At 38.3% G+C, this 14,015-nt stretch overlaps 1 protein-coding gene and 2 long non-coding RNA genes across 3 annotated transcripts; 2 read left to right on the top strand and 1 right to left on the bottom strand.

Moving 5' to 3' along the window:
* On the top strand, window positions 1-591 carry LOC110674376. The gene is made up of 3 exons (XR_002498805.1): window positions 1-110; window positions 181-243; window positions 345-591. It is a non-coding gene; the product is annotated as an uncharacterized LOC110674376 (long non-coding RNA).
* A 7,361-nt stretch (window positions 592-7,952) lies between these two features.
* On the bottom strand, window positions 7,953-9,914 carry LOC5578389 (adenylate kinase isoenzyme 6 homolog). Its single transcript, XM_021839157.1, has 3 exons — window positions 9,897-9,914; window positions 8,860-9,058; window positions 7,953-8,768 (listed from the first exon to the last, which is right to left on the bottom strand). The coding sequence occupies exons 2-3, from the start codon at window positions 8,885-8,887 to the stop codon at window positions 8,269-8,271; spliced, it is 528 nt and encodes a 175-aa protein (XP_021694849.1). The 5' UTR covers window positions 8,888-9,058; window positions 9,897-9,914; the 3' UTR covers window positions 7,953-8,268.
* A 3,477-nt stretch (window positions 9,915-13,391) lies between these two features.
* LOC110674375 lies at window positions 13,392-14,015 on the top strand. Its single transcript, XR_002498804.1, has 2 exons — window positions 13,392-13,476; window positions 13,534-14,015. It is a non-coding gene; the product is annotated as an uncharacterized LOC110674375 (long non-coding RNA).

Here is a 14,015-nt window from a genome sequence, read left to right as displayed (position 1 = left end):
GCCGAAGTTTTGACTGCCGAACTTCTAATTGTCACTCGAATTGTCAATATAATCATCGGTCTGACCTTCCAGCTGGCTTCTGGATGTGATCGGAACTAAAACCACGACAAGTAAGTAAAGTGCGGAAAAAGATTCTGGTCAGAATATGACTGTTTATAGCAGCGATTCTTCCTCTTACAGTAACGGCACAGCAAGTGGGGCGATAGATTGCTGCTCGGTCGAAACGGAAGCGGTGACGAAACGGTAGGTACCAGATAGTTTTTCCTGCAAAGTGTGCTTACCTCCTCCCATGAACAGTTACTCCGCTCTCAGAAATAATTTAATTCCGATTTTTTCAATTACAGCATGACGGCAAGGCGACCAGTATGCTCTAAAATCAAGTTTGCCTTGGACGCAAGTCTGGACAGAATACCACAGGTCCTAATGAAACCGAGTACGACTAGTGTAGTGTCGACTCTTGGAGAATACGTCGTTATTAATCCCTGAAGTAAATCGAAGCATGAGATGCATGGCAAAATACATTCCTAGAAAGATTCGCGAATTAGGCGAAACTGACAAAATGTACACAATTTAAAAAACTATAGCGGTGAAATTGTAGCTTGATTGTCTATTCACTGCACTTGAACTTTTCCCCTTTCGATAATTTAACTATTCAAAAAACGCAAATTTGTAGAAGACGAAACTTCACCTCATGCAAAACCACACACTGTATTGATTACGCCTGTGTTTTTGTTTATCAAAGTGATGGGCGCATCTGAAATCGAAATCAAAACACGGCGAGAGTAAACGGCGACACTGCAAACAAAAAATAAACAAGGCGTACATGGCGGGCTTAATTGAAACCAGAATGAAAACACGGCTCAAAAGTAATAGGCGACACTGAAAATAATATCGATTACAGGCTCATAACATTGGGCGATACTGGCATTCTTGAGTGCGTTTAAGGCGAAACCTTATAATATTTTTTTATTACGAAATAGCTAGGAAAATTGAAGGAGATATGTGTGGTATTGATGGGGATTTTGAAACTAGGTTTATGAAATGTGTATTAAAGTGATATAGTTAAAGTTGGATTATATTTTCTCCAATTGGAATTAAAAATTGCACATGAAAATTTCATTGGTTATTTTCTCATTGTTATTGATTTGTCAGATAGGCCCTTATCGCGAATCCCTCTAGATTCTGACTGAAATTACCGACTATGCAAGAAGCCTCGATGTGTTTTAAAATATGTAGTTAACAAATAACGTCCTTCCAGGATGAAAACAACCCGTGTTGTAAATTAGTGTACATTTGCTATGATGGAAGGAACACACCAATTAAGAGGAAAATAATCATCATCGTTTTTCAAATTTTCAAAACCAGTTTTTTTGCTTAAAATTTAAGCAATGTTCAAGAAAATCTATCATTGCATTACACTTGCTATCTGGATTGCAATGATAGATTTTTATGAGGATTTCTTACAATTTGTACGAAAAAACTGGTTTTTCATTTTCGATGATTACTAATGATTGAATGATGGATTCTTGAGCCTTAAGTATTAACATCGTACTATGCTCACAGGGCTGACAGCGAGTCACTTTTTGATGACTTGGTAAATTTTCGGACCTGGCCACTATAAAGTCTAGTAACTTTTTTCATTAAAAAAATGGTAACTAATGTCACAATTTTCGTGGTCTGATAATGAATAAACGATAATCTGGATCCGCTTCTTAAACTTTTTGTTATTCTAATGCAAACATTTTTTGCTAACTATCTGCTAGATTCAGGTTAATGTTGCGCAAACATTTTTAACAGAATATCTGAAATTTATTTGATGGGTTTTGTAAAAAAAATCTAGGTAAGTTTAAAAGTTAAGTGTCATCATAATTTCTTAGCTTACTTGAGCTTACTTAGTGGTAATATCTGATGAAATCATCGGAGAATAGCCCGAAGTGAGTTTGACCTACTTTTTGAAGGAAACTCAACAAAAAGTAATTCATGAAAGAAGCCTCAAACTTCACTGAAATTGAAACCAAAAAATATGAATCAAATTTTTCTTTCAGGAATTATGTCTATTATAATATTAGTTCACCGGGAAGTTAGTTCAGATATTTATTGAGAATTGGATTCAAGAATTTTAGTAGAAATTTTAACAAATGTGTCAGACATTAATTTGTACAAGAAATTAAAGTTTCCATTAATCGTGGCATTCGCGAATACCGTTAATTAAATTGTTTTTTTTTTAAATATCGATTTCAATTTATAATGTGAACTACCTGTACTGCACAAAGAGTGCAGGCTACAAATATATACGAGATTAACACGTACCAATGTCAATGTAATATAATAAGACTATATTTACTTAACACATTTCTACTTTTATTTCATATGATCTTCAAAAAATAATAAATAAATTGCAAACAAAATTATTGTGAAATAAAATGATCGGAATTTTTTTACCATTAAACAGTTTGATTAGGGGCTGTCCATAAACCACGTGAATATTTTTTACAGAGATCTCTCCTTCCCTCTCGTGGTTATTTGCACACCAGAATTTTAAAATGTATAAGTACCGTGGTCTTTGGCCACTCATAAAGCTATTTTTCTGATGTAATACTCATTTTTGATTAGCCATTTGAATTGTTTTGTTTCTTAACTGCGCTGAATTGCGGTACTTTACGATAATTCGTTGTTCATAGGATAAAATAGCTTACTAGAATCATTGATGTGTTGGAAAACAACAAATCTTTGCCATCCCAAGAATTCTATGACCACGCAGTAATGCAGTATAAAACGTGGAGAAATAGAGATACACAAATTTGAACTCTATTCGTGGATAGCTCCACTTCGCGGTCTCTTTTTTAGTTACATGGCATTCCAGGAACCTTTCTTAGCGGTCGGTCCAAGATCATTTCGTAATGGAAATTTTCTTGGCTTCCCTGGGCAAAAAGAATCATCGTACCTGCCACACGATATACGAATGCGAAAATGGCAAATTTGACAAAGAAAGCTCTCAGTTAATAACTGTGGAAGTGCTCATTGAACACTAAGCGAAGGAGCAGCCCCTTTCCCAGTTGAGACGTAATACCAACAAGAAGAAGAAAAAGAAGGCATTGTGGAAAATATGTATGGATACGTGCAGGTTTTCTTGAATGCTGGATAGATATTCATGTTTGCACAATATGCGTCCAGGATATCAGTCATAATTATTATCCAACAGTGGAGCAACAGCACTCACAAGAGAAAAAACTGAAGAATGAGAAACTCATATTCGAATAACTTTTTTAATGGTATTTTGTGTTAACTTGGACTTAATGGGTTGATTTTTCTGAATAAACAACGTTTGCGAATTGGACCAGACAAAAATTAAATTTGACAGTTCATTGATTAATTGGAAGGGGACTAATTTCCGAACTGTCAAATTTAAGTGCGAATTAATTTTAATAACCCAATTGACACAGACCCTTAATTAATTTAGGCAAATCAATTAAATTAATAATTTTTTGAAGCATACTTTATCTAATGAAGTGTTGATTTGTGTTCAAAAACTACTATAAGTTATACCTGGGCTAAAAAAAATAGTGCAAAACGTTCATAAGTGCTTCTGAAATGCTATACGAGACTTTAGAAATGACTCACTTCAAATAACCACCCATCTGTCAAACTTCCAAATGGGTCGAACCCGAAGTTATTTTTCTACCGTTTGAGGGGAAATAACTACCGAACTGTCAAATTTTAACCAAAAGTTAAACGAAGACCCCAAATGGTTCACGCCCTGAGAGAAACCGCCCCCGACCGCTGCGCCTCAACGCCACAGGCAGGCGTGCTAGAAGATTGCTGCGGCGGGAGCGCAGAGTCGACCTCCGTGTCGTCAGCATCTTGAAATGATTCACCGTTTGAATTCACATCATTTGCTTGAGCTGCATCATTTTCATCAGCCGGCGTAACGGTCTTGCAGAAAATTTTGTGCAAACTGCAAAAAATCTGCTTAAGCGATGCGCGGAGGATGGTTCAGACGTCCAGTTGGCTCTAATTTTGATTAGAAATACTCCAAGAGATGAAAAGTTGCAGTCGCCGAGTCAAAGGTTGATGAATCGTACATTGCGTTCAACCATTCCAGCAGCAGATGTCGTTCTCAAGCCTCGAGTAATCAACCAAGTTACGGAAAATCTGACACAGAAAAGGCTGCAACAGAAGAAATATGCCGACAGAAGTACAATCAAGCCTCAGGAGTATCACGTAGGACAAGCCGTCATGCTGAGAGATCAGAAGTCAAGTTTTTGGAAGGGAGGAAGAACAACGGAGAAACTAGAGCAGCCAAGATCATACATGGTACAAATCGGAGATGGGAAAGTAGTTCAAAGAAACGTACTAGACATCAGAGATATGAAGGCCCCAGATAGTTGCTTCGAGGTAACCGGAAACGAGATCCAGTCTGCGGTGAACTATCATCAAGATCAACGTGAAGCAAATCCAGAGGACGATGAAGAACAGGGTCGGCAATCGATTGTGCAGTTACGCCCATCAACGGACAGTCCTATTATGACAAGAAGTGGAAGAATCATTCGTTCCAATCGGAATAGTAAATTTGAATACTATTGATTTTGCAATTTCCGAGGTCGTTACCATGGTTTCGCGATGCCAGAAGTCCCATGCGCTTGCTTGTTGCCGGGGATGGGCACGCCAGCGCCTTGGATAGTTTTTGCTCCAACTTGAACAGTCCATTCGATCGCGATAATTTTGCCAGTCGGATTGGTGACCTTGCAGCCCGTTTTTGTGAAAGGGGTCGTCCATTAATTAGGTAAGGGTTTACGGGGGGAGGGGAGGTTTGAGATTTCTTACGTGCCGTGCAAATTATTTTCAATTTTCATACAAAAAATCTTACCATGGGGGGAGGGGGGGTCTAAAAACCGCCACAATTGTCTTACGTAATTAATGGATCGCCCCAAAGTAACCGAATAACCTTGATCGACTATCTTACCTACCGACAGAAAGTTTACCGCCAGCTCAGGAATCAGCTCGACGTTTGTCACATCAATCTTCTCAGTGTTGCAAGTGGGTCGCAGCTTTGCGGATCCTTCCGCGACAATCTTCATGATTCTCTAATTGCGGCGCTCATTTTAAATCCACATCCATCGGGGGCGGTAACGCGCAGAAGATATGCGCGCAATTCAAACGCAATGTCAAAATTCAAGTAGGCTTGGATTTTTTCGTTCTACAAGGACGCAAATGTTTCAAATTTGCTAAATCTGAAACATTTGATGATTTTCATTATCACTGCAACGGTATATCGACATTTTCAGATAACCACATTACGTGGATTTATCTTGCAGAGCACAATATTTACCGCGTAGATGCTACCGTCCGCCGGCCGCATGTGCTCCAGTAGCATTTCATTCCTCGTGAAGTTCTTCGCCGAGCTAAAACGGTTTTCTGTAGTAACTTGGTTTTGTTATCTGTATTCTAGAATTTTCCAGTCCCATCACCATGGGGCGATATTCCAGCGGTAAGCCAGCCAACAGTAACATGCCGATCCATCTGTCGTGCAAGAGCAAGCCAATTAATGTAAGCCTCCTGCATTTGAATTCGCCATTCTTGAAGTAAAAAAAGCTTAAAGTCTTGAATTGTCTTCGTCGCGTGTGGTCTATGTGACGGTTTAACAACATATAAAATGTTTATTTAAAATCAATCTTAACACTTAAGTCATGGGTTGATTCGTAGGCAAATTTGCTTTCGTAAAAGTTTCATTTCAATGCAATAAATTTGTAGAATTTTTGAAAAAAAAAAACCTTGGAACACTTCCTAAAGAAGCCATTTTTAGCGTATTTTTTAGTACCTAGAGTTTCTTTGGAGTAATTTGAAGGATAGTAGAGTCTATGGTCTTTCGATTGTTGTACGGTGTAACGAAAGAGCAACCGTTTTATTCAAACACAGAGAGCACTAATTTTATTGAATTCAAGCATATTTACAAGCTTATTACGATCTACAATATTCTTCAGACGACTACGACAACACTGCCTAGTTAGTTCGACGCATTTCAATTGAAGATTCTGATAAATCCTTTATAATTTTTCCCCAAAAAATTTCGGTGTGAGTCCATAGGGAAAAAGCTGAAAGTCAGTCCGAAATTTTGAATTAATTTCTGGAAAGATTCATAGAATATTATCCTATTGCAACGGTTTTTGGATTATCAACGGAATACTTCTACATTTCAAAAATGGAAGAATCGCAGAAAGTTTCTGAAGGGGCTTTTGAAAAACATCCAAAACAATTTTTGTAAGATTCTGAAATAATCTCTAAGAACAACACCTTGAAATGTTTGGAGATGTTTGGAAAAATCCTAAAGATGCTTGATAGAGTGGAGTAATGGAGGAATCCCTGAAGATTCTTGCCTTGGTTCTTGTTATAAGAGTTCATGGAAGTTTATTACATTATTTAGGACAGTAAGAAAAATATGACAAAAATTGTCCTGGATAGCGAAGTTGTGTCAGAATATACTACAATAATCAGAAATTACATTCACTATCAAAAACAATGAAAATAACGTCTGTGGATGCTATATTCACGTTCAAACAATTTTCGCATTTTTTTATGAGCCATACTGTAGATACATCTGTGCAAAAAAAAACTAGAAAGAATCATGTAAGATTTTGTAGGAATGGTAATAAAATAATCCTTAGAAGATCCTGGGCAGACACTGAATTGTAAATTGTGAATTGTAAAAAACTGACTTGAAATTTTTTCGACCAATATTCAGGTACGATTCCTAGAAATGTATCTAAAGATAGTTGGAAGGATGGTTGGAATTTTTAAATAGAACATCTGGAATGGTCGTTACATTTATTTTCGTCAAATGTTTTCGGATATTTTGTGTGAGATTCTTGAATTGATCTCAAGGAGAAAGTGACAAACAAATAAATGTCTCAGAGGAACGTCTGGAGGTTTCATTGAAAGATCTCGTAGAAGAATATCCAAAATTCCATATTGAGAAGTATTCTTGTAAAAGTGCCTGCGGTAAAAGATTTACCGCAACATTTGTATAAGGATACTTTGAAGATTACCTGGCATAGTTTTCGTATAAAAGCTTTGGAAGCTTCTCCGAGAAGCTGTGGAAGCTATTCGAAGAAGCTTGCATTTACTAGAAGAAACTTCTAAGCTTCTATGAAAATCTTCCAAAGCTTCTTCGAGAAGCTTCCAAGGTTTCTAGGAGAAGCTTCTAACTTTCTAGGAAAAGCTTCCGAAGCTTCTAGGACAGGGCTGCCCAGCGTACGGCCCGATTGTAGCATATTCTGGGTCATGCTTGTAATACTAAGGTTGGATTCTGATAGAATTAAAAGTATGATTTTTCTGAAATCCTGGGCATTTTCCTACAAGACACAAAATTCTAGATTCTCCAAAATATTCTGAACTGGATTATTATTTAATTTTGACAGGAACGCTCACAATATTCTGCAGAATTAGCTGTTTTTCGCTTACTTAAAATAAAATTTACATTATTCAAAGATTTTTGTCAAATTCTATTAATTTAATTTGCTGACTTGTCAGATTTCATGCGAATATTTGTGCGTTGAAAAATGTGGCCCGCGACACAAAATTGTTTCTGTGATTTGGCCCGCGGTTCAAAAAGGTTGGGCAGGCCTGTTCTAGGAGAAGTTTCCGAAGCTTCTATTAGAAGCTTGCCAAGATTCTTAGCTTCTAGACAGGGAGAAGCTTCTAGCAGAAAATTCCAAAGCTTCTAGGAGAAGATTCTAAAGCGTCAAGGAGAAGGAGAAAGCGTTTAGAAGCTCCCAAAGCTTCTTCAGAGAGAAGCTTCCAAAGCATCCAAAGCTTCTAGGAGAATCTTCCAAAGCCTCAAGGAAGAATCCTCTGAAGCCTCAAAGGAGAAACTTCCAAAGCTTCTCGAAGAACCAAGCTGTAATCAGCGAAGTAGGTGCATTCGTGAAATTCACTAGAAATTAAATCCTTGTTCATTTTGGTGTGTAGATTGTATCCTAATTAATTTTATTAATTTTCCTTTTTTTTGTTTTCTTAAAAAGTAACTCAATTGTCGCTTAACAATTTTGACAGGCCAAAAAACGTTCATAAATACTTGTTGCGCGCGCTTACAGTGTAGTGTTTAAAGCAGGGGGTGTTGACTCGATGCTCAAAAATATTCTGAACACAAATCCTCTACTAAGGAATATAGGTATAAGGTATACGGGGCATATGGTTTCGTATTTTAGATTTTGTTTTTGGGATTCGAACCGGTGGTGGTTGTGACACGATTGGCATTGCGGAACTCTTAATCTACTGCTTCTTGCCCTCGTTGGCACTCCGCCAGTGTTCCAGCCAGTCGGCAATCAGCTTCACGTTGCCGTCCAGATCGGCCTCGGTGTCACTCTGCAGCTCGACGATGATTTCGCTCCGGTAGGAATCTTTGGCCTCGTCCAGCGGAATCTGGAAGATCTCACATTCCATGTTGGATTTCACTTTCCGATCGTTGTAGCCCCGGGCCTGAAGCCGTTCATAGAGCAAGGAAGTTGAACACCGGACCACATATACGGCCTGGAACCACCGTTCCGGGAAGAATTCCGAACTGTGGTACTCGACTACATTTCCACCTTCCTGCATGATCGGTTCCAGGTGATCCAGCAGCTTGTCCTCGTCCAGCACCGGGCACTCGAATTCCTCGTCGTACTCCTCGACGAACCCATTTTGGTTGGCTATATCCGATACGTTTTGCCACTTGAACCCGAGCTGTTCGGCTACTCGCTTGGACAGATGCGTCTTGCCGACGCCGGGCGTTCCTAAAAATAAACTTTCCCAGTCATCAAATAACTCCACACACCCATTTGGAACACACATTTTGATGGAAACATGATATCGTGTCTGCCTTACCTGTGACGAGAATGTTCGGTTGCTTCATGGTGATCCTGTCCCGATTACATGCACCCTCACAATCTGAAGTACTGTTCCGACGACGGAATTGTGGATTGCCCTTCAATATGATCTGAAACCCGGATAAGCGGAAAGGGTTTCTCGGTCGGCACCGTCGGCACACGAGCTTTGATGGATGATGTTGATCTGATTCACGAAAATCAATACAGTACCAGAACAACGGCCTAACTGACAAATGTAAACAAATTGAGTTTTATTCACCTAACAGTTTATTCGATAAACTTCAATCATATACTGCACAACTATTTCTTAAAAATAACGATTTTTACGAAATAAGTGAGAAAAACATAAAGGCGCATTTGATATTCTCTTTCGATACGAACTCTGATGTCAATTTCGCCCACCTTCCCCCCCTGCGGTAACCGGGCGCATTTGCGATTGAGTGTGGCAGCAGGGCGCATTTAAAACTGAGTGTGCAGAAGGTCGATAGTGAAGAAGGTTCGTGTGAAAGAGCGTAGCAAAACGGCGAAGCTGATGATAGTTTAACCAGAAGGATGAGGTAGAAAGGCGCAATCGCTGCTGTCAAACTGAAGGAGACGAAAAACCGAGGGGCGCAACAATCCTCAATTTTGATGAATGGCGCATGATGCTTTTTTATTTATTTTAACATGTTGTTCATAATATGAAAATAAATCAAATGGTTTGTTACAAAAGTTATATTGTAATGGATCATACAAAAATGCATCATGCGATTAAATCGATCGGAAACGTAATATAGAATTGAAATTATATCCGCTGAACTTCAAACCGATTTTACTGACAATGTATTAGTGTTCACATTCGCCCTAATTCTGACTCTGTATTGAAATGGTTTGTTACAAAAGTTATATTGTAATGGATCATACAAAAATGCATCATGCGATTAAATCGATCGGAAACGTAATATAGAATTGAAATTATATCCGCTGAACTTCAAACCGATTTTACTGACAATGTATTAGTGTTCACATTCGCCCTAATTCTGACTCTGTATTGAAATGACTGATTCGCGCAGTAGTGACGGTAGGTGACGGGAAAGTGTTAAAGCAGCTTCCATAAAATGCGTCACGCACAAATGACATGTCCGATTTTCATTCCTTCAGAGTTTTGAGTTTTTAGTGTTTTTCATGAATTTACATACAGATATTTAGCAATCATTCGATACTTGTTTGTTGTAATTAAGCTTGAAATAACAAATCAACCAAATCAAAAGTTTGAAACTACATTAAATTTGTAATTATATTATATTATAATAATTTGGTAGACATTTTCGTTACACCGTTCATGGGTGACCTCGTTTTGTTGTTTAATGATGACAGGCTGACGAACGATAATGATAGTTGATGATCATGTGAGAGGATGCGCGAGATGAGAGTGAGAGAATTTTGACACTAGGAAATATTTCAGCGCACTAGTTTTTGATTGATCACAATGTAAGAGAATAATAAAATGTTGGTCAAAATCGTTTCGGTGTCGTCTGCGATATTTGGAGCATTCTTTGGACACTCAGTGTCTATGCCCTAAAAATCGCTAAATGTAACGCGGTAACGCGGAAAATGTGTGTATGCATCTAACGTATTATTTATCAAAATTGGAAACTATTTAAAAAAAACATATTCGGTGCTAGTTGTGCATAATGATTCTGGCAAACACTCCTACCAAATATTTTTTTCGATTGAAAGCTTTAATCGAAAAAAAATATGTTAAATAAGATGCTTTTCCCCATATACACTGATAGAAAAAACATAGTAACGCCAACCATATCGAGAGTGTATTTAAAAATATTGTACCACTTGATTTCAACGGAACATGGAAAATAAACCATTTCCGTGAATTTTTTTTTATGGCTAATATGCTTTCTGTCAATTTACTGAACAAACTCTCCTAAGGAATCGATATGTTTTGAAGCCTCTAACTATTGGAAAACAATGAAAAACTGGCGGCACATTAGTTTGCCCCTCGGTCCCCTACAATTTATTTCTCTCCGATTTTTATGCGACCCTTTTTCCCCTATGATTTTTTCTCCACATCGTGGTGAATATTTGATCAACTGGTTCGGATCAATCATGACAGATAGAAGCGATCATAGTGACGTCACGGAAAATTCTCCATCTCTGTCCCTCTTCCATTAACCTCCATTGACTGTCCTGCTCTTGACGTTCCTTTCGGAATTATTTGTTTTTGTTTATATGGAGTTGACATTCACTGCGGTAAATGTTGATATATTTATAAGGAGATCTGAGCTTGTGACAGGCGCACGACGATCTACCTTTATTTATGTTTTCATCCGCTCAAAATATGGGTTTTTGTCATAATCTGATCAAAAGAAGCAGCTTCACCGAGAGGAAAGAAGATGAGAAGCTGCTTTCTGTGCAGTCACCACTTTGGTAATATTTTTTGGATGCCGTTTTGGTTTGATCACGACGAAACATTTCACAACCACCATCTCCTACGCCTGGGGCTGCTGAGGTGCTCCTTGAATATATTTATTCATTATTTATTTATTTATTTATTGTTACTGACATTACAGTCTTATTGAATTTCCTTATTCTATTTCAACAATCAAAACAAATGAAACGCTGCGAAACATTTTAAACTAATTCTCGACAATCAAATTCAACAAACAAAACCACTAAAGAGTATCGCATTTTAAAACACACTTTAACACAACAATCTGTACAAACGTTCATCGACAACTAACACATCTACTGAAAGATTTTAACATTAAAAAAAAAAACATTTACACCGGGGGTCGCCAAGTATCATCATTGCGTGTACAAACAAATTCCCTGAATTTTATTTTAACAGGCCACGTTGAAGGATCAAGCGCACGATTCTTCCATTTACTACTAACTACAACTTTGAATGAAACAAAATCAATCATCCTCATATTGGTATTCCTCGTCAGCTTTATAACATCCAAGCGATCGGGTTCAGCAGTTCCTAGTGCACACGATACCATTCGATGAATGTCCCTCTCAGTAGCGCTTGGATCGATGATCGATAGAAACAGACCAAAGCAATCATCATTCGTCGTTCGCTCTCGTTGTCGGTGTACGCTTCCATCATTACCAGCAATAGTCTCGTTCCCATTTTTACCATCAAAAAGCGTATATGATGAAACAGGAGTTGAGTGCAAAACATTCGGTGCGATCGTCGAGGCATTAGGTGCGATATTCGACAGAGTATTCAAAATACCTTTCACTGCATTTTTGAGCTCATTCACATCATCTTCAATTGTTTTTCTCTCGGTGTCATCAGCTAATGTAGAGTTTTTATTAGATGAGATACCATCTCTCAATCTCCGGAATGCACTCATGCACACATCACACATCCAAAGAATGTTCTGGAAAAAGCCCGCACAATCACCTTCGCAAACAGTGTACAGATCAACATGACTGTCAATACATACGGAACATTTCTTGCATTTCATATCTTTCTCCATTGTTGCAAGTTGATGAATTTGCGATAGCGTCGATATCCAAAATCAGTTTTTTAGAGATTTGTACGATACTTTGACTATTGACATATATGTCTACCGTACGCGCATTAACGAGGACGATTGTTATTAACCGCTAAGCAATAGCTAACCACATTCACGATCAATCGACAGTAAATAACACAATAAACGGTCAGAGCATATCCAACGACGCGTACACGAAGCACGAACAACAACACAACTTAATAAATATATATAAAAAGTGTCCTGCTCTCTTTTGCTTGTTATTGTCGACCGGGGCCTGGCGATGAGGATTTCACCGCGTAGCAGCATAATGTATTCGAAGCTGTTCCATCCCAACTGGAAATCCAGAAGACTGCAAGAAGTCCTCGATTGGCACATCCACCATTTAGTTTGGATTCCCCCAGCATCCGTGGGTATTAAGTGACCAGAACCCAGGGGGTGGGAAACTCGGCTCATTTGAAATTGTGCCGAAATGTGCCGACTGTGCGAGAATGAGCGAACGAATTAAAATGTCACATTTGTCTGGTTGCACTGCAAAAACTTTCAACTGCCCAGACAACCAGAAATCGCATGAAAGTTCACGTTACAACTCGTTTATTCATACTAATTACATCAAACCCGCAAAACACCGTGGATAAACTCGTCAGATTGATGACCTTCCTCGCATAAAACACTTTTTTTTGAGTTCACTTGTACATTTTGTTTCGTCTCGTACACTCGTACAAACAAAATCGGATCACTCCGTAGCAGCTGTCAAATCAACATTTGTTATCATAAGTTATGTCGGATAAGATCACAGGTTAGTTCGGTAAAAAATTTGTACAGTCGCATTGTATGTTATTATTCATCACATAATGTATGCACGCATATCGCCTCCACTTTTGTACGTAGAAGGCCTTTTCGCGACATCTTACAAGTGAAATGTTGCACATATAAAGCCTCCAGGTGATTTCGTTATACGTACATTTTGGTTGTCTGTGTGTAATCGTTTCGTGACAGATTGTTTTTGTTTTTTTTTTTTGGAAACTTCGAGACCCCAAACTGCATACTGGACAGCTTTGGAGCTAAAGTTTTTACTTTCCGGAAGCGTTATTAACATTTCTGAACATATTTTGGTAAGTTTTAAGTATAATTGAATCTTAAACAATACATTAATCAATACAATGTTGCAGTCCGCTGGCAGAAGAATCGAGTGGATTATTATCGCTCATTTGGATGCCCACCAGAGCAACGGATATTCAAAGAATCTGATGGATGGACTGGCGATAAAAAGATGAGGAGTACTTGCGGAAGCTGATAATTTTATTGAGAACCAATCCGCCCCTATTCGCCAGCACCGATGTGCTGAAGAATGACCTGGTGAGGGTACTGGTTATTACCAGCCAGGTAGTGGTCGAAAGAGACGAGATCGTTCATGAGATGGACCGCGCCGTGACGCTGCTGATGCTTCTCATCCAAGGTGATTTTCGGAGCTAAGCGTGGATCATTGTGGACTCGATTATTAATTTGCATGCCAAAGACTTGCTAAAGGTGAGATAGTAATAGAGAAGTAGTTGGCTTCAAATTAAATTAAATAAAACATTTCATGTTTGTATCCTTCAATGTACCTATCCTATTAGTGGTTCTTGATATCTAACAATAAATGTTGTACATA

The sequence above is a fragment of the Aedes aegypti genome, chromosome 1, assembly GCF_002204515.2.
Source record: "Aedes aegypti strain LVP_AGWG chromosome 1, AaegL5.0 Primary Assembly, whole genome shotgun sequence".
NCBI classification, from domain to species: Eukaryota; Metazoa; Arthropoda; class Insecta; order Diptera; family Culicidae; genus Aedes; species Aedes aegypti.
This window is presented reverse-complemented; position numbering and strand designations above follow the sequence as displayed.